The sequence below is a fragment of the Furipterus horrens genome, unplaced genomic scaffold (assembly GCF_987537825.1).
Source record: "Furipterus horrens unplaced genomic scaffold, mFurHor1.1.pri manual_scaffold_9, whole genome shotgun sequence".
NCBI classification, from domain to species: domain Eukaryota; kingdom Metazoa; phylum Chordata; class Mammalia; order Chiroptera; family Furipteridae; genus Furipterus; species Furipterus horrens.
In genome coordinates, this window is record NW_028327179.1 from 48329187 (window position 1) to 48349674 (window position 20488).

A 20488-nucleotide genomic window follows, 5' to 3' on the forward strand; every position below is an offset into this window, starting at 1 on the left:
TGAATCCTGGAAACTAAGAGACCCTCCCTCTCTCTCATATCCATCTGCATACCTAAATAGGACCTATTATAATCAGTGTCAGAAGAAAAAAGATAAATTTGTAAGCAGTAAAACCCTTCACACTTAAGAATTTAACATTCAGGACTTCCGGCCAAGATGGAGGTGTAGACAGACACGCTGTGCCTCCCTTCACAACTAAGAAGGAATATAACTACCTCAAAACTAGAAACAACCAGAAGTTCCAAAAAATCCAACTACATGGAAGTCCAGCAAACAAAGATATAAAAGAAAAAATATTCAGACAGGAGGGGCAGAGATGGGACAGAGAGGACACAGTGTGGTCACTGTAGCAGCGGTGGGACAGCAGAAAGCAGTCACACGTTTTAAAAAGTCAGGGGGGACACCTGGGTAGCATTTCCAGCTCCTCACTGGACCTCGAAGCTCACTGTCCCAGCACTGGGGAAAATCAAGCCTCATTTCTTCTGACTGTACAGACCAGTGAGGGTTGGGGTGGAGTCAGAAACTGCCAGTCTCAGCAGAGTTCGCTTGTTTAAAGGGCCTCCACGGTCCTACAGTGTCTGCAGACCCACCCACCTTGGGAACGATGGTTTGAGCAGCAGCTAGAGGGGCACCAGTCCGGTACGGAAGTGGGAGAGGTGCCTAGAAAGGGGCAAGTGCTGGGCAGGTGGCATTGTTCCCTCTCAAACCCCTCCCCCACATACAGCGCCACAATGTGGTGAAACAGGCCACCCTGTACTAAAGAATCCCTAATTCTCCACCCCTTACAACGTAACAGGAGCAACAGCTCTACCTGGGAAGCTGAAGCAAACAAACACAGGAGCCTGTCAAAATGAGGAGACAAAGAAGTATGGCACAAAAGGGGGAACGGATCAAGGTTCCAGTGGAAGAACTAAGCAACAAGGAGATAGCTGACCTAACAGATGAGCAGATAGACAACCTAACAGACACAGAATTCAAAACAATGGTGATAAAAGATGCTCACAGGCTTGACAGATATGCTTGAGTATGGCAAACGCATAAGAGAAGTGAAAGCTATGCTAAGTGAAATAAAGGAAAATTCACACAAAACCAATGGCAAAGGGAAGGAAACCAGGGTTCAAATCAATGATTTGGAATATGAGGATGAAAAAAACAGTCAACCAGTGCAGAATGAGGAAACAAGAATTGTAAAAAATGAAGAAAACTTCCCAAATTTTGTGAAGGAGATGGATATACAGGTCCGGGAAGCACGGAGGGTCCCGCGCGAACTGGACCCAGAAAGGACCACACCAGGATGCATCATGATTGAGATGCCAAAGGTGAAAGATAAAAAGAGAGTCCTGGGGGCAGCAAAAGAGAGGTGGAGAGTTGCCTACAGGGGGGTGCCTATAGGACTATCAGCTGATTTCTCAGAGGACACTTTGCAGGCAGGACGGGACTGGCAAGCAGTATTCAATGTGATGAAAGGCAACCTCCAACCAGGATTACTGTATCCAGCAAAGCTATCATTTGGAATGGAAGGGCAGATGAAGTGCTTACCAGACAAGGTGAAGCTAAAGGAGTTCATCATCACCAAGCCATTATTATATGAAACGTCAAAGGGACTTAAGAAAAAGATCAAAATTATGGATATTAAAATGACAACAAACTCAAAAGTATCAACAACTGAATCTAAAAAATAAGAACAAAATCCAACTAAGCAAACCAGAATACGAACAGAATCATAGGTATGGGGATCATTTGGAGGGTTATCAGCTGGGAGGGGAAAGGGGGAGAAATGGGGAAATGGTGCAGGGACTAAGAAGCATAATCGGTTGGTACAAAATAGACGGGGGGATGTTAGGAATAATATAGGAAAGGGTGAAGCCAAAGAACTTATATGCACGACCCATGGACATGAACTAAGAGGGGTGGGATGGCTGGAGGGAAGTGGGGTACTGGGCAGAGGGGAGCCATGGGAAAAAAAAGTAGGACTACTGTAACAATATAATCAATAAAATATGCTTAAAAAACAAAAAAACGAATTTAACATTCAGTTTTAACAAGTGACCCTAGGGGTTCAGAACATATAGTGTGTAATCTCACTTAGGCAAAAATCATAACCACATACCCTATGAGGCTCTTATACGTGAACAAGTCACTTAGCTGTAACTGAGCCTAGCTCAGCACTGAAATTAAAGATGGCTTTATTGCTCTGTTTATCAATATATGGAAAAAAATGTCCATAAAGTGAAAAATACTTTAGTGAAAGTACTATTTGTGGAAAATTGCTTCCAAAAGAAAGCTAACTGGTATTATTATGATGGAAAAATTAAGATTTAAAGATCCTTAAAGCCTTACCTAAAAGGTAGAGGTTTTGGACAAAGTGGCAGGATGAATTTGGCAGCAGCGTATCTCGTATATGAATGAGCTTACTACATGCTTTTCATAAAAAAATAAAAATGAAGGACTTTTTGTTCCACTGTTCCAGGCAATATAAAAATTAATCATTGGGAGAAAGCTAAAGCTGGAAATAAGAATTTTAATATATCATAAAGATTAACAATGGAATAAAATTTAAAAATCTAGACAACTCACAAATCAATGGATACCTAAAATATAGACAACCTACATAACAAGTAGAGAAAACATTAGTCAAAGTAAAAAAAATCTTTAGATAAAAACAAAATTTTTTAAAGATTCTAGAAAATTGTAGAATATCTTTGTGACTTTGGATGAGAAGCCTTCTAAGAGAAGATACCAAAAAGCATTCATTATAAAAGACTGATAAATTGGACTAAGTTTAATATAGAAACTTATAAAAAAATAATAAAGCAGCATTAATAGCATTAAAATGAAAATCATAGGCAAACCCAAAAGGATTAAAATGTAGGATATGTAAATAACTCCAACAAATCACTAGGACAAAAAAACTGAAAAGAAAACCAAGTGCAAAACTGCCAGATTACATATGCATATTCAGTTTTAATAGATACTGCCACACAGTAGCTGCTTGAGACTTGAACTGGTAGTTCAGAAAAGAGAATATCCACATAGTCATAAGCACATTAAAATGTGCTCAACTTCAGTCATGAGGTAAATACATATTCAGATCTTAATGCCAGACCACTGTGTACACATTTGAATGGCTAACATGAAAATTGCAATACCAGTGTTAGAAAGGATATGTAACTGTCAGAACCACTTTAATCCAAAAATTCCACTCCCTGATACATACCAGACAAATCGATGAATATTAAGTGCACTGAATAGTTAACTAAGAATGTTCACAGAAGCATAATTTATAATATTCCCAAACCAGAATCCCAAATGTCTATTAATATCAGAGTGGACAAGTTGTGATATATTCATCCAATGCAAAGCTCCATAGCAATGAAAATCCAACTGCTGGACTTCCGGCCAAGATGGAAGCCTACTCTGACATGCTCCATCTCCCTCCACAACTAAGAAGGAATACAAGTACTGCAAAACCATAAATAACCAGGATTTCCAGAAAATAAAGCTACATGCTAGTCCAACGTGTGAAGTTACAAAGAAGTGGTGTTCATGTTGATGGGTAGGAGGGGCGAAGACAGGGCGGAGAGGTCAAGCTGTGCTGGCAGCGGTGACGGCGGTAAGCACAGACACCCGTATTTAAGGGGAGGCAAGAAGTGCATGGGGAGCACCCCCAGCTGCAGACCAAACCTGTCAACTTGCAATTCCAACACCGGGAAAGGCAGACCCCAGTTACCTTGGACTGTGAGGGCTGGAGGGGGTGGGGACAGAGGAGGAGGCTCCCATTCTCTCAGTGGAGAGTGAACGACAGGAATCCATCTTGGACCCCCACCCCCACACAAAACACCACAGCATGGTGAGAAGGGTTGCCCAGTAGCAACATGTGCACGGGGCCTCGCCCCCTATAGTATAGGAGGTGTGACAGCCCCACCCAGGAAGCAAAGGTAAATACAAAATTGTCAGAATGGCACAGATCATGGTAGAGATACCAGTGATGCAGTTGACCAGCCAGCAAATATCTAATCTAACGCATCAGCAGATAGGAAATCTTTCTGAGGCACTGTTCAGAGCTTTGGTTATATGAATACTTATAGACCTAACAGCTGATCTTAAACAAGACTGGTAAGGAATGAAGGTTAGTCCTGCTGAAATGAATGAAAACACATACGAAACTAGTGGTGAGGGAAAGGAAAAACCAGGGATCAAATCAACAAATCAGAACATAGGGAAGGAACAGTCAATCAGGGCAGAAAGAGGAAACGAAAAGTGAGAAAAATGAGGAGGCTCAGAAACCTATGGGAAAGCTATAAGCAGGCCAAGATCTGAATCATAGGGTTGCCAGAAGGTGAAGAGGAAGAACTAAAAATTGAAAAATTATGTGAAAAAATAATGAAGCAGAATTTCCCTAACTTGAAGAAGGAAATAAGACTTACAGGTCCAAGAAGCACAGAGAATTCCAAAAAAAACTGGACCCAGGGAGAACCATACCAAGACACATTATAATCAAAATGGCAAAAATTAAGGAAAAAGATCTTAAAAACAGCAAGAGAGAAGAGAATTACATACAAAGGGGTCCCAATAAGACTATCAGCTGATTTCTCAAAAGGAACTCTGCAGGCAAGAAGGGACTGGCAAGAAATATTTGAAGTAATGAAAAGTAAAAACCTACAACCACGATTACTCTATCCAGCAAAGCTGTCATTCAGAATAGAAGGACAGAGAAAGTGCTTACAAGACAAAGTAAAACTGAAGGAGTTCATCAAATCCAAACCACTATTATATGAAATGTTAAAGGGACTTGTCTAGGAGAAAAAGGGTCAAAACTATGAATATTAAAATGAAAACTGTATCAACAATCAACAACAGAATCTAGGGAATCAAAACAAAGGCAAACTAAGTAGGCAACAAGAGTGGGAAGAGAATTATAGGTATGGGGAACATTTGGGGGGAAGGTCAGCAGGGAGGGGGGAGAGGGCAAAGGGGAAAGGGAGGGAGATGGTGCAGGGAATTAAGCAGCATAGTAGGAGGGGACAGGAAGATGTTGAAAAGAACTATATGCACAACCAATGGGCATGGATTACTGGAGGGATGTGGGACCACTGGGTAGAGGGGAACAAAGGGAAAAGAATTGGGACACTAAGCAGTCAATAAAGCATGGTAAAAAAAAAAAAAGAAAATCAAATTAATATACATATAACAACAAATTTCAGAAGTCCAAGAGGGGACCTCACTAGTGACTCATTTGTTCCATTGCCTGACCTAGACGTTGATCACAAAGAGGCGTGTATATGTTGTCATGATTTTTGCACCCTTCTGTGTGGGGAACGGCTCTTTGTGGTTTAGGGAATTGTAGCCCCGGCCCGAGCTTAACGTGCCCTTTAAGTCTCAACAATGGGCGCATGGGAGACATACCCGAAAACCAGAGGGTTTCTGTGGAGATTGGATTCAAAGAATATTAATATGCTTTAGAACTTGCTCTGCTTTCCTTTATCTTATAATTAAGTATAAACAATCTCTAACGGAGTATTTGAAACCTTGTACCTAGTGCCAATGTGGGGTCGAAATGTTTAATAGACCCTAGCACAGATTATTTGTTGTACCTGCTGTACTGGAACTTGTAATCAGTTATTGTTAATTATGAATGTTGATCTTGTATCTCCCATGGTATCCTTCTCAATAAAAAGCATGAGGGACAAAGGTCTAGCTGCTGTTCTCCACTAGAGAGGCAATCACCTTCCTTCCCCCAGACATAAAGAAGTGTCCTGGGTAAAAGTTTGTTCCGCCATGGTCACGAAGCCTCTGCTGGACAGAGCAACTTCCAAATGAGCCTAGGGTGTGTGAGGCACCTCCGCCATACTTCTGAATACATTATACTTCAATAAAGGCATTCCAAAAGCAACCTGTTCCCAATAAAAATTCTTTACAAATGATTTTAGTATCATATTACACAAATTATCAAGTGTGTGAAGGGGCTACGTATTTTTCAGTTAATTTGTTTAAATTTTATTAGGAGAATGAATATGCTATTAAGGTGTTTTCTCTCTTGTGAATGTCCAAGGTCTGTTGTATTCACATTTCCTTATGACCAAAAATATGAAAAAAAATAGGTAATTTTAAGGGATCAACATGAGAACCATTTTGGCTTTAAAAATATATTGACATGAAATTGTATTTTCTCCTCCACAATGATCATCCTTCTACTCATGTAAGGTTTCTCTATCTCACTTTATTTAGTCTTGTCTTCCCCCTTTTGTATGCAGAAGGAAAATATAGATGTCCACTAACTTTAATCCATGATGTCACAATTCAAACTTGGTTCTTATGGATGGGACCTGTGTTTCAGTAGTGCGATGGAAAGAAACCAGTTTCCATTCCCTAACCTCACATCTGTTTGGTGTTTTACCAGTACCTTAGTAAGCGGTAATGCCCAGGGCTGACTCAATGATAAGCATTAAAATTAGTATTACAATAACAATGCCATGTGTTTGCAGAAGATGCTCCCTCTTCTTTAATTAACAGATTAAACCCCATTCACACTCATGACTTTAAGATAAGACTGAGCCAGCAGCAAAGCAGATAATAAGTCTAATTTCCTAGAAATAAGAAACTGAAAAACCAAGACAAGCAAGCACTGTAAAATTGTTTCTTTTTTTAATGGCTGGTCAAATATCCTGAAACATACATATATTTTGATAGTATTCTAATCCCAGTTGAGTTCAAATATTAAAGTAACACACACGAGCTAAGAGAATTCAATATTGTTCCAAGGCACTTACTGAATCTCCATGACTAGATGAAAACAAGGACAATTAGGATAGACAATTAGACAGTATATAATATAAAAATAACTTTTTGCTTACAATTTACAAAATGTATTATTATTACAATCTTTGATCTCTGATAACCTGCAATGCTGGCAGAATCCAGCAATTTTAAAATTCAGAAACTATTTTCTAAAACTTCAGGGCAAATAATTTACAAATAAGGTACACAAAGATTTAGACCATGCAGAAATTTCTTACACCTTCTGTTAATATTTTATGACTCCAACTTTATCAAATTATATACCTACTTGCCCTGCACATATACAAAATAATGCATACATGATAAAACATTAGCAAAAGAGTAGTCCTTAAACTCAGTTTATCATAAAAGTATTACTGTATTAACACGTCTACAAGCAGCGTGTAACAGGGTTAAGAGACATTAAGGCAATAATACTTGAAGTTACAAAAGAAACCATATGTAATACTTTATTGTAAGTGTAGTATAAGGCAGGTAGATGCTCCCAGCAAAAAATGGTAAGGTAACAATCTACACTGCTGTTAGTCCCACATTTTTAAGATGGAATACTATTAATCTGGCTTTCAGTGGCACTTAAATTTTCCAGTATAATTTGAAGCATTTTTGGCTCCCTGAATCATGTCCATTCTGAAGGTGGATCTCTTGGTCCTTTGGGTTTTCCACAGCGATTACCAAAGCCTATAATCAAAACACCACAATAATTGGTTAGTGTTCAGAAGTCTTTTTATATTGTAAAAACCATGTCAGACTCCTTATTTTCTATAACAAATAAACTTCCATATGGGAATTTAGAATTTAAATTAAACAAAACTATAAACACAAACCAATTTCAATGTTAGGAGGGGTAGCTCATTTAAGAAACTAAATAAATCACAGCACAAAGCTTGATAAACTTTGCCTTAAGAAAATCCTGGAATGATGGCAAATGACCTTTTCTCATTCTTGCCAGCATTAACTACATAATTCAAGTTCTGAATTTACCAGTATCTGTGGCTTTTGTTGGACTTTCTGGTATTTGATCTTTCTTGGTACTGGAAGAAGGTGGACATTCTGTACAAGTCTCTGTGTGAATACCTCCTGCTGGATGATACAAAATGCAAAACAAAGTCACTGTTAATTACCTTATTTGTAGCATCATATGTAGAATCCTCTAATTGTTTTAATGTGGACAGTAAGTTTTCTCCCTGGGGCATCATGATTTTAGAGGCTCAGATAAATATAAATGCTAGGGTAATGAGCACAGGAAATCATAAGGTGTTCTCGAGGGCACCTAGAAATTTGCAGTAAGTACTTCTGCAATGTAAAGATTCTCCTTATGCTCTTACTTTATTAATAATCCTTGATCTTGCCCTGACTGGTATGGCTCAGTGGGTTAGGCGTTGTCCCGCTAACCGAAAGGTCTCGCCAGTTCAATTCCCGGTTCAGTGCACATGCCTGGGTTGCAGGCTAGGTCCCTGGTTGGGGGCATGTGAGAGGCAACAGATCGATGTTTCTATCGCACATCGATGTTTCTCTCCCTCTTTTTGCCCTCCCTTCCCCTCTCTCTCTAAAAAAAAAAAAAATATATATATATATTTTTAAAAAAACTGCATCTCAGCATTTTTCCTTAACGTAGTTTTATACTGTGTGCTAATAATTGTAAGTGAAATGCCCTTATATGGAAATAAATGGCAAGCAAATTCATAGTTAAATAATGAACTATTTATCCCTAAAAGTTATAATTCTTTTCTTTTAAAGTTTTATGTTAATTTACATTCTTAATTACAATGTATACAATTAGTTAACAAAAGAAATTAACTGCTATAAATGCTTTCACAACCTTTATCACATCCCCTACACCTCTGTAATAAGCTTTTTTTGAAACTTGGAGTACAAGTCAAATGATATATATATATATTTTTTTATTTTGGTTTTCCAGTTACAGTTGTCCCCTTTTCAAATGATATTTTAATGTATGTTAACTCCTTTCAGGTTTCTCTTCCTTCTCTATTCAATCTAGATACCATCCTCCATCACTCTAGTCACACTCACAATTATCTTCAACTTTATGATCCTTGACCTTAGGTGCTTAGAATCTAGACAGAGGTCAACAAACTTTTCCTGTAAAAGGCTAGAGTAAATATTTTAGAGAGCAAGCTACACACAGTCCTGTCACATATTCTTCATTGATTTTTGTTTCTTTGTTTTGGTTTTTAAACAACTCTTTAAAAATGTTAAAATCATTTGTTCAGATCAAAGGCAGGACAAGAACAAAAGTCAATGGCATGATTAGGCCTATAGAATACAGTTTGCCAACCCCTGGACTAGTAGTAGGGGACCCAGAAAAGTACATGAATTATTATAGTACTATGGTAAGTTTTATAATAAAATTATATGTAGGATGCAGTAGGGACAGAGAAGAGAGGCATGTAGGTGAACTAGTGGTGGTGAGGTATTCAGGGCTGGCTTCTAGAAGAAAATGATGATTTAAAGGCCTCAATTTTCTCAGTAAAGTAAAGGTCATCTACAGAGTAAGTTAATGGGATTGATGATTTTAGAAATAAAGATTTGGACAATTCAGGTACCAACTAGAGCATATAAGATAACCAAGCAAAGCTGAGAGCCCAACTGTGAATGAAGACCCAGAATTATAGGCTCAGTCGATAAAACTGAGTGATGTTCCCAGCTGTACTCAGTGAGCTCAAGACATAAAATAAAATGCTATTGGAAAAAGGAACAAGAAAGTTGAGGATAATTGTGATGGAGGATGTTACCTAGATTAGACAAAGAAGGAACAGAAGCTAGAAAGGAGTTAACATATTAAGAAAATAAAAAATCCAGGGAACCAGCCAGAGCAGCAGTAGTAGTAATATAAAAAAGGTAGTAATAATAGCATTGCTACCATCTGAGTACCTATTATATGCCAGGCACAGTATCTGATACTCTATATATGTGATTCCATTTCAGAGAAGAAAAATGAGGGTCAAACAGATCAGGTAACTTGGGCAAAGCCACATAGTAAATAAAATGGCAAAATGGGATTCCAGTCCAGGTTTAAAGCTTTTGCTCTTTTACTCATAAAACGTTGTCTCCAAAAAGTAAATATAGAGTAATACTTGAAATGGAGCCCTATTAGGCAAAGATCCAGAGAGAGAAGCTGAAGCAGAATGGAGGATAAAGGCAGAGATGATAGATTAATTGAGGGAATTACGTAGGCTAGGATCTTTGATGAGCTGCTTACATGGTCACTGATTTATAAGCATTAACAATAATCTGACCTATTTTAGCATAATAGTAAAAGTAATGTGGTAGGAAAAAATTTTAACTTGGCATTATAACACTCGGTTGAGCTACATAATCTTATTGGTCATGACAAATGCGTAAGTCCTGCCCTGGCTGGTGTGGCTCAGTGGATTGAGCACCGGCCTGCGAACCAAAACATTACCAATTTGGTTCCCAATAAGGGGACAGCCTGGGTTGCAGGCCAGGTCCCCAGTTGGGGGCGTGTGAGAGGCAACCCATGGATGTTTCTCTCCCTTTCTCCCTGCTTTTCCCTCTAAAAAAAAAGAAAAGAAAAAAAAAATTTTCTAAAAAAATGTTTAAGTCCTAAAAGATTTCCAAGACAATCAATTTTTAGGGACACAATTCAATCACCTAGATTAATATGGGGCATTTATTCAGATCATTGTCAGATGTAGATTCTAAATGTTTTGATAAACAACGTAAGATAAAATACAGAGAAATACTTGTAAAATAATTTGTTTCCTACCAGCCAATAACTAATGATAATAAATGCTGTTATTTTCAAGATCAATAATAATCTCCAGAATAGTAATTAATTTGGAAGAATTATACTATATAATTCAGGTTCTAGAAGAGGTGTCCTATATATTTTCACATACAGAAAGAATGAAATAACTAGCATATACCATACGACATTCTAGTTTATGAAAATTAATTTATATAATCTATAGCAAAAAGGAACAAAATCTAACTTACCACATTTTTCCCTTCCAGAGGTTATCAAGCCCTATAAAAAAAAGACATTTAATAGCTTTATGAACAAATACAGAAAATTCTGTTTGAGTACAGACCACATGAAATCAAGATTTATCAAGATAGTGTCAAAGGAAAAGAAAACAATGATGTTTTCAACTAGACTTAAAATTTTTTAATGTATGGTATTTTATATCGTGAGTAAAAAGATTTAAAAAATCCCTTTTTCATTCTGGATAAAAACTGAAAATGCAGGAGCTACTACACAAAGAATATGCACACTTCTACATTTTGCCAGTCTTTCACCATATTTATCCAAGTATGATATCATGGATTATAAACATACCATAATTATAGGTTATCACTATTTTATGACAAAGTATACCAGTATTTTTTTAATCATTTGCAAGATGTACCCCAATTTCAGGGATATTAAAATATGGGAGAAATATGAATATTAATGTTGACAAAAAATGATTATTTTCCATGGCTAAAATACTTAGCTACCAACACATTTCCTGAATGTGAAAGGAAACCTTATGTGACCAGAAAAAACCGAAGAGAGATATTACATACGTACCGAGTATTATAATGGAAGGAGAAAAATCTAGGAAAGTACTACGATCCTGAAAAGTATAACTAGAGTTCCATTCATACCTCCAGAATGATTTGGAACATGGCATAATTTACAAATTTCAAAAGCAGCTTGGGAAAATAACATTCTTAAGTAATATCATGGTCATATGTAGACCATGCTGCCCTTTAAAAAAATTCCGATCTCACATTTCATCTGAAATGTAGCAGAAGAGATACTGATAAAAAATACATTTAATAGTCTTAAGCTAGCAGCTATTATAACAAACAACTGTAAGATAAATTAACAAAAGAGCAAATATATTAAACTCTAGCTATTCAATCCCAAAGGACTCACTTCATATTTTTTTTGTTCAGACTCTTCCTGACATTGAAGTTCACTCCATTCAGGTCTTACAGGTATACCTGAGAAAAAGGAAATCTTACAATTAAAATTAACATATTTACTTCTTGAAATTTCTTGCATTAGATAATATATAAGACATTCTATAGATTTTTAGAAACTATCCCTTTCATAACTTTTTTTATCAATTTAAGTATATTCCTTTAAGTTTCCTTTCTTAAACTTTAAAAAATTCAGTCATCAATTTATTATAAATTCACTATAATCTAGAGATCTGACAGACTTAGAATTTAATATAGTATATAGCTTCAATGTTTTTAACAATTCATTTTTTTAAGATTTTTAAAATTTTATTTTTAGAGGGGAAGGGAGGGAGGTAAGAAAGGGAGAGAAAACAGCGAAACATCAATCGGTTGCCTCTTGCACACCCCCACCTGGAGACCTGGCCCTAAACCTAGGCAAGTGTCCTGACCAAAAATCAAACCAGCGACCTTTCAGTTCGTTCGTAGGCCAGTACTTAATCCCTGAGCCACTCCAGTCAGGGTAACGTTCTTAAAATCAGTTAAAATAAATAAAATATTGGGGAAATTTAATTCAGATAAGAATAGTGATCACCTCCACAGAGCATGAGACACTGTAAATATATTAAAGCTGTTTCTGTACTCAGAGAAATATATTATCAGGGATTTGAATTATGATCCCCTTTCCCAGTTCTCACTGATATTCTTGTGGCCTTAAGTGTCCTTCAATAACAACACAAATTAAATGTTTACTTACCTGAACTAGCACAAAGTGAACCAATCAATGTCTTTTCATAATGGATAAAAGACATCAAACTGCAAATTCATTTGTAATTGCATTTAACTGCATTATAGCATCTAACATAAATGCAACTGTTTTAGTTATCTTAGGAAGTAACATAGAAGTAACAATACCCTTTTTAATTATTTATTTGTTGTTTTGTTTACTTATTTATTTTTAGAGAGAGGGGAAAGGAGAAAGAGAGGAAGAGAATCATCACTGTGTGGTTGCCTCTCACTTGCGCCCCCAACTGGGGGCCTGACGTGCAACCAAATCATGTGCCCTGACTGGGAATTGAACCAGCAACACACTTGGCTTGCAGGCCGACGCTCAATCCACTGAGCCACAGCAGCCAGGGCTTATAACAGTACCCTTTTTAGAAGTACTTTTCATACAAGGAATTAAAAACATTTGCCAATATCAATTCAAACCTGTTTTTAATTTAATTATGCAATTTAACAGCAACTAAATTAAAATCAGCCGTGTTTTTCAGTTTCAATTAGAGTATGAAGTATTTTTGTGAAAGTTGAAGAGATACTCACTATGTTCACTTGCTAATACAAAAGATTCAGGAGTTCTTTCAGGGAGAGGAGGAGGTAAATCTTCACTAACAGCAACATCTATATTAAATACATAAAACGTAGACAACTTATGAACTTGTTTAAAAATGCTGACTCATTAAAAACGATCTGGTGCTTTCATTGCCCTGCTTTCTCGTGTGTGTGAGCATATGTGAGCGGTGTTATTTCTTATGTGCTATACAAATAGCTGAAGGTTAATTAACAGCATGACTAAATAGTAATGTTGCCAGTCTCCTTCAAACAAATAATTTTATAAAAAGTGTTCAGATGCACTAGGTAGCAGGTCTTTTTCTGCAAATAAGTAATCAGTTTGAGGTTTTCTATTTTCTGAAACTATAAAAAGATGATGCTTTAAAAAAATAGTAGAAGTGATGGTTTAAAGCACAGGATTCGATGTTGAGAGCCTTGCAGTGGAATGCCAATTCCAGCAATGTACTGTCAACATAGATACTCTGAATTTCAACTTCTTTTCTTTGAAAAATGGGCAGTTTCTACTTCCCATGGTTGTATGAGACTACACGTAAAAATTGCTTAATAAATGAGTATTTAGTAAAAAAAAAAAAAAAAGATCCTGTTATCTAAACAAAATAAGAACTCTTTCTTGACATTCTAAAATTCACTGCCGTTATCTGAAAGTTTTTTTTAATGCAAAAAATAAACAAGAAATCCTCATCACTTGACTTGTCAAGAATGACTAGGCCTATTGAGCAAATGAAAATGAAATCCCTCACAGTGAGAAAATGACTCTCCCACACTTTCCCAACACTCAGCAAACATTATCACACTGTCCTCTGAGTCTGGGGGAAGTCTCCAGAAAAGCCAGCAAGTGACTTCTTTACTGGGTATGCTGATGATGTTTTGAGTCCACAAAGGAAAGCTTTGTCATTCAGTGTAAGCCAGTGTTTCCCAAACTAGAATCAAGTGCTTAACTCCTTTCATGAGTTTTGCCACACTTGGTACCATCTGTCCTCTTGACTTTTTAAATTCCACTTGTTTTTAAGTTAACTATGTAAAATTCAGTCGTTTTTTTAAAAAAATGACTAAAATAACAGACTTGAAGAACTAGCTATTTTTCTACTACACATAAAAATATTATGTTTTTTTGAATGTCCATTCATTTATTGACTAAAACCTTCTGAACAGTGGCACATGACTATGAGAATACTGACTGAAGCCATATAAAAGCTTTTCAATAAAACAAAATTAATTCTTAGGAAGCAGAATACATTAAGCCTCACCAACCCTATTATGGCATAGAGTGAATGAGTGTACTAGATCTTTTGAGGCTTCAATGGAAGGGTAGAGAAAGAAAAAAAGGATACAATTTCACGTGGGGACTCTTAGGACAGTGAAGATGAGGTAAAGAAGGGGAAATGTGAGGATTCTGTTATTATTTTGTCTCAGCCTTGGCAATTTTAAGAAAATCTTGCCATGATACTTCGCTATTTTACCACATCTGAGAGGCTATTAAAGGGAGTGAAAATAAAGTAAAGCATTTCCAATTTTCAAGCATGGGCCAGATATGATTGCTACTGTCCATTCAACACTTACTTAGCTGAAAATACAAGAAAATGAGAGTTCATCGTCCTGTTGAGAAAAAAGTTCCAGTCCAATACTTAGTTAACAGTTTGAGCCATCCTCCTCCTTTCCCTTGCCCTTTTGTAACTAACAGCTCACAGTGATGAAGAGATGGCTGTTAGAACGAAGGGATGCATAATCGTGGCATAGGGTGCCATTTCCTAATTAAGTGAATAAACCAGGAAGGGCACTCTTCTATGTTTTCATTATCAAGTATCTTTCAGAAACTTTATACCTATTCTCTCTTAAAGCCTTTTTTTATTTTAAAACCGTGGCCCTTGCTTTTAAACTGCATGCTTCTCCCTCGATTTCTCTGGATTGCCTTTCCTATGTTATAAACTTGTTTCAGAGGTTATTCAACCAAAGACACCACATTTTACATAGGCTTTTGCAAATCATACCTTATGGGGGCTTAGTGTAGCCAAGTTTAAGAAATTTTTCAGTACAGTCAGTTTTAAAATCAAAATCCATAGCCAGGAATTTCTGTCAGGCAGTAACTTATGTCAAAGGTTATTTTAGGTATCAAAACAAAATAAATATGTTTAACTTCCTAACAAAAACCTTTTCTTGAGCCAATGTCTCATCTAAAAGATAAATAATAATATTAAGAATAGAACTTGTAGTTCATTGCTGCACAGAACACTTACACAGGAAAACCTTCAGTTAACACCAAAGTCATTTAGCATAGTCAGGACAAGGTGAAAAGAAACAGAAATCACATTTACATTTATCTTTGCTTTCAAATACAAATAAAATAAAAAGCAGAAGTAAGCTGATAATACAGTAGGGTGCTTTCAACTATCCTTGTATAGTATGTGGCATTTTAAAGGAACTCAGTTTTTCTATTACCACCAAGACTGGACATGTGGCAATAAATTTAAGGAACACATAATATGCATCCTTCCTACTCTCACCAAATTCGATTTCTAGTAATCATTTTAAAAAATACTATTCCTAGGCCCAAGATTCATGCCTGATATGGGGGAGGCGGGGGCGGGGAGCCCAAATGAAAATTTCTTGTCTACCCATTTTTTTCTTCATTAGTTAAAATTTGAAAATTATTTTTAAAACTCTTAAGTGGAGAAAGAAAAAGATATTAACAATTTTAAATTGTGGCAAACTGATAAAGTAATATATTTATTGTGGTATCCATTATCTTCTGAAGATCCTTCAAACAAAACACAGGAGAATTAAGAATATAGAAAATCCTATAAATTTAGGAAACTAGCTTAGACTCTCATCCATTCATCAGATACGTTCTCAAAATAAAAAATGCAGTATGTATAAGTTAGGGAAAATGAAGGCACCACAGTATGGGTGGTATTTATTGAATCAGAAAAAGAAAACCACCTTTCAAGTTCACAGTACTTATTTGCCCACACATTATAAAAAACAGTCTACATGTGTTACTGGCAAAGTTCACTGACAAGTAAATGGCCACTGATAATCTATCAGTAAAGAGCTTTCATGTTTATGCATTTGCTCTCAGTTTTTTTGTCTGTTCAAGAAGGCAGCCAATGAGTATTTTTAGCAGATTAAAGATTTTCAAGTACCAATAATACATCTTAGGAACTGAGTGCATGCATTATCTTGAAATACTAAGACTGCTTAATTAAATAGCAGCAGTGATGACTAGATACAGAAATAGTCCACTCACTACTGATTGGATTAAAATTCACATAATTCTGCTGAGTAGTTGCAATATTACTTTTTGGTTAAACCCAGGATTGAAAGCAGCCTCTTCTTCAAGCACTTATGAATAAAATTAAAAAAAAAAAAAAATTTGTGGGGGGTGGGTAGTGAAAAGAGCATAAAAAAGATAACAAAATAAGTCTTTTTTATAAACATGAGTGGAATTAAACAGCCAATCAAGCCATTCTACCATATTTGTGCCACTGTTACTGCAAGCAATCATTCTTCTTAAATTATTTCTATTAGTGAGATGAAAAAAAAATTTTTTTTTAAAGAGTTTGTTTACTTTTTAGAGAGAGGAGAAGGGAGGAAGAGACTAAGAGAAACATCTATCAGTTGTTGTCTCTCACACGCCCCCAACTGGGGACTGGCCTTCAACCCAGGCAAATGCTCTGACTGGGAACCAGTGACATTTCAGTTCCCAGGTCAGTGCTCAACTCACTGAACCACACTAGCCAAAGCCAGTCAGATAAATTTCTGACCCATATAAAGTACTAAAGGCTATCCCATAGAAGAGAAATTTTGCAGTTACAACAAGTGAAACATTTTGAAAACAGAAAACCCAGCAACGCAAAGTGATCAAATTAAGGTAATAAGTTTACTTAAAAATTTTTTTAATCCAAAACAATGAAATTTTGCTGTAGGTTCTAAAGTACGGAATGAAACAGAATGAATTAATACAGCTAAAGTGCTTAAAACAGTGACTGGCACATAGGAAAAATAGATAAGTGTTAGATACAATTATTACCTTTTTCAGCACCTGAATGTATTGTTCCTGCTATATCATGCCTAGCAATGGACATTGGCAATACTTTCCTTGTGGAAATGCTTTCAGTACTAGTGGCAGCAGAAACTGTGGCACTTGCTGTTGAAATATTAGTTTTATTCTTGGGCACAGCATCATCACAGTTTCTTTCATCCGCGTCTGAGTCTGAGTCATCCGAGTGCAGAGGATTAGTAAAACTGAGGGGTGCTCCGAATACAGGTGAATTGCTATGATGATCCACAAGATCATGGCTTTCAACTTGTATTGTGGGGTTTGGTGTTAAATTCACAGTTTTCATTGTTTGACAGTGGGTATCTGAGGATTTTCCTTCAGATGAATCAGGCACAGGTAGGGTATTTTCAGGTCCATGAAATGACCACACTACGTTTCCTTTCTCATCAAGAGGCAAGCGGTCTGGCCTAGGAGGTGTGTCTGAATTCTTCTGTGATTCTCCTGATGGAATAACTGGAGCTTTATTTGACTGTGATCCACTGCAGTCCACACAAGAATTCTGAGAATTATCATCAACTTTTGGAGCCCCTGAATTCAATTCCTGTGACTTAGAGATTTTATCTGTTATACAAGGTGAAGCAGATTTAAGTTTAATTGCATGTCCCCTATTCAAGAGTGTGTTCCCATCAAAACTTTTTGGTCCCTCTTGGAGAGGGACCTTCTTAATTTCAAAACTTAAATTTCGCTCTAGTTTTTTATCTATCTGTTCAATAGTTGATTCATTTTTCCCTGGAAATTCTGTTGATTTATTATAATTTCTGTTGAGGTCTGTTGAATGTTGTTCTGATGAAACCATGTGCAACACTGGCTTTGGATGGTATCTGTCATTGTCCTGCCACACAGAAGTGACTGTTGGAAAAGCTGAAGGGGGAGAAGGTGTCAAGATGGGTGGCACTGGGTGAGGTTCTGGCGGCTGCAGTATTTCTTCCTTCGCATCCCCTTCTACAAGGCAACTGAAAAACAAAATTAACAAAAGGCTATTATATGAATGTTCATCCTTTAAAAAATAAGTTGATAGGTAACAATTATGTAGTTAAATATTATGTAGAGTCTGTGGTTATGAACAAAAATTATAATTTGTCAAACTAAAAAAAAAAAAAATGTTTAACAAGGTAACACATGTACACTGTTTAAAAAGTGAAATCCAAGAATTTTAATGCAAAACAGCAGCCCCTCACACAACCCTTCAGGTACCCAGACATCAACTTTTCAAGGTTTTTTAATAGCTATTTCTGAGATTTACCTTCATCTCAAAATATTTCAAAATGCATAAAATGTTTTATTGATCTAGTTCATACGTTCTCTATTGCCTTCCTACTATGTCTTCTCCATCTTCCCAACACTGTAATATTATTTTTGTTTAGTTCAATCTTACTAGTTATTACTCATACCAGTGATACCATCATTTTATATCTCCTATACAAGTTCTTGTTTTCCACTAATAATTGCTTTTTGTTTCTGAAGACTTGGTTCTCTATGTATCATCAGTAATTCAGCCCTTCTTATAACTTACCTGCAGATTTGTACACCTCCTCTCAATTAGTCAAGTTCACCAGATAACATCAACACCACAGGCATCCCTCTTAGAAACTTCAGGCCTCCTGCTCTAGTGTGGGATACTGACTCCTTAGGTCACCAGAGCTATTGTTCTCTCCTGTGACAGACTCCTCTTTCCCAGGTCCCATCTTCCTTTTTCTAGGTACAGTCCCTTGTTCTAGTGGGTTTTATCCTCTAGTTGCTTCTTAAGAACTCTATGTAGTCCCCAGTTGGTATGGCTCAGCTAGCTAGAGCATTGTCCAATACACCAAAAGGCTGGGGGCTCGATTCCATACCAGGGAATATACCTAGGTTGTAGAGAGTATGGGACAAACTGACAACCAATCAATGTTTCTATCCCTCCATCTTCCTGTCTCCCTAAAATCAATAAACAAAGAACTATATATAGAAGACAAATTTGTTGACTTTGTATATTTAAGTATTTGTTTTCAAGGTTATTCATTTTTTTTGAAAAGGTATATAATTCTAGATTAGAAATCATTTTCCTTCAGAATTTTATAATTCTGATTCCTGTTTCTTTGAATGTGCATTTGTGTTTTTCTCTTGGAGCTCTCAGGTTCTTCTTTTTTTATTCTTATGTTCTATAACCTCATGTAACTTTTTAAAAAATCCACTGCATTACAATTTTTAAATCCATTATATTGGGAACTTTCTATATTAAAATGTGTTTTATTACTAGAAAATTTTGTACCCTGGCTGGTTTGGCTCAGTGGATTGAGCGTCGGCCTGCGAGCTAAGTGTCGCTGGTTCGATCTTCCAGTCAGGGTACATCAGAGAAGGAAAACTCTGACTCCAAAAAACCTCCGCTGCCTTGCGGCATACCTCTTCAGGGGAAAGGCTAAGGGAGTAAACCCCGACAGAAAATCCGGAGCCGGAGTCCCTAAGGCGGTTTGACGTTGTAGTCAACACCGGCAACTCCTGCGGCGCACCTGAAGCCAAGCTGTATTGACTCCGTCTTTCCCTTGGACCCTTCAGCTGCGAAGAGAGGGGGGGTCTGCTGCATGGGCAACAGCAGACCCTCCATATCACCCTGCCCAGGCTCTGTAGCTTCAGCTTCACTGGAGAGGACACCCCAGCGTCATCGCAAGATGTCGATTCAACACGGGAGGAGACAGATACCGTGTCACTCCCGAGTCGGACTGCACAGCCATTCTCAGCGGTGCAGATAGACTCTTAAGAAGCTACACCATCGTCTCTCGAGACGGACGGCTGCCGACGACGACTAGAAAATTTTGTTATTTCTTTGCTAACTTTTTACCTCTGGTCTCCTTCCAGACTACTACTACTACTACTACTACTACTACTACTACTACTACTACTACTATTATTTAAGAGATCTACTGGTTTGATTCTTCCCTCTCCAATTTTATCTCTTTCTATTTGTTCATAGTCATGGGCAATTTCCTTATCTTCCAACTTTCGTTTTTTAAATTTATGCTATATTTTAAATTTCCAAAAGCTTATATTTTACTAACCTGTTCTTAGTTCATGGAATCATTATTTCCTAATGAATGAAAAAAATGGACATTTGTTCCCCCCATCTTTCTTCTACTGTGTATTGTCTCCATTTCCTCAAAGTTCCCTTTTCTTGCTTATCTGAGGTTGTCTTTCATGTTAAGGGGCTTTGTCAAATGTCTGATCATTCCTGGTTTGATTCACTCTGTCAAGTGCATGATGGCCTAACCACTATGCTATGCCTCTGAGGCTAATGCGGAACAGTGTATTACTGAAAAAAATGTACACACAAAAAATTAATCTCTTAAATTCCACCTTGAAAAAAGAATAAAATAT

At 36.8% G+C, this 20488-nt stretch overlaps 1 protein-coding gene and 1 pseudogene across 1 annotated transcript in view; one reads left to right on the plus strand and one right to left on the minus strand.

Moving 5' to 3' along the window:
* Positions 1-6912: 6912 nt before the first annotated feature.
* PTPN12 (protein tyrosine phosphatase non-receptor type 12) overlaps positions 6913-20488 on the minus strand; it is a 91851-nt gene continuing 78275 nt past the window's right edge. Inside the window, exons 13-18 of the mRNA XM_090287305.1 lie at positions 17111-18093; positions 13054-13131; positions 11705-11772; positions 10777-10807; positions 7780-7878; positions 6913-7476 (exon numbers count right to left, since the gene is read on the minus strand). Of these exons, the coding sequence (XP_090143431.1) occupies positions 7415-7476; positions 7780-7878; positions 10777-10807; positions 11705-11772; positions 13054-13131; positions 17111-18093 (1321 nt within the window). The 3' untranslated portion in view covers positions 6913-7414. The remainder of the gene's footprint in view (positions 7477-7779; positions 7879-10776; positions 10808-11704; positions 11773-13053; positions 13132-17110; positions 18094-20488) is intronic.
* Positions 13204-13338, plus strand: LOC150001696 (small nucleolar RNA SNORA19; annotated as a pseudogene).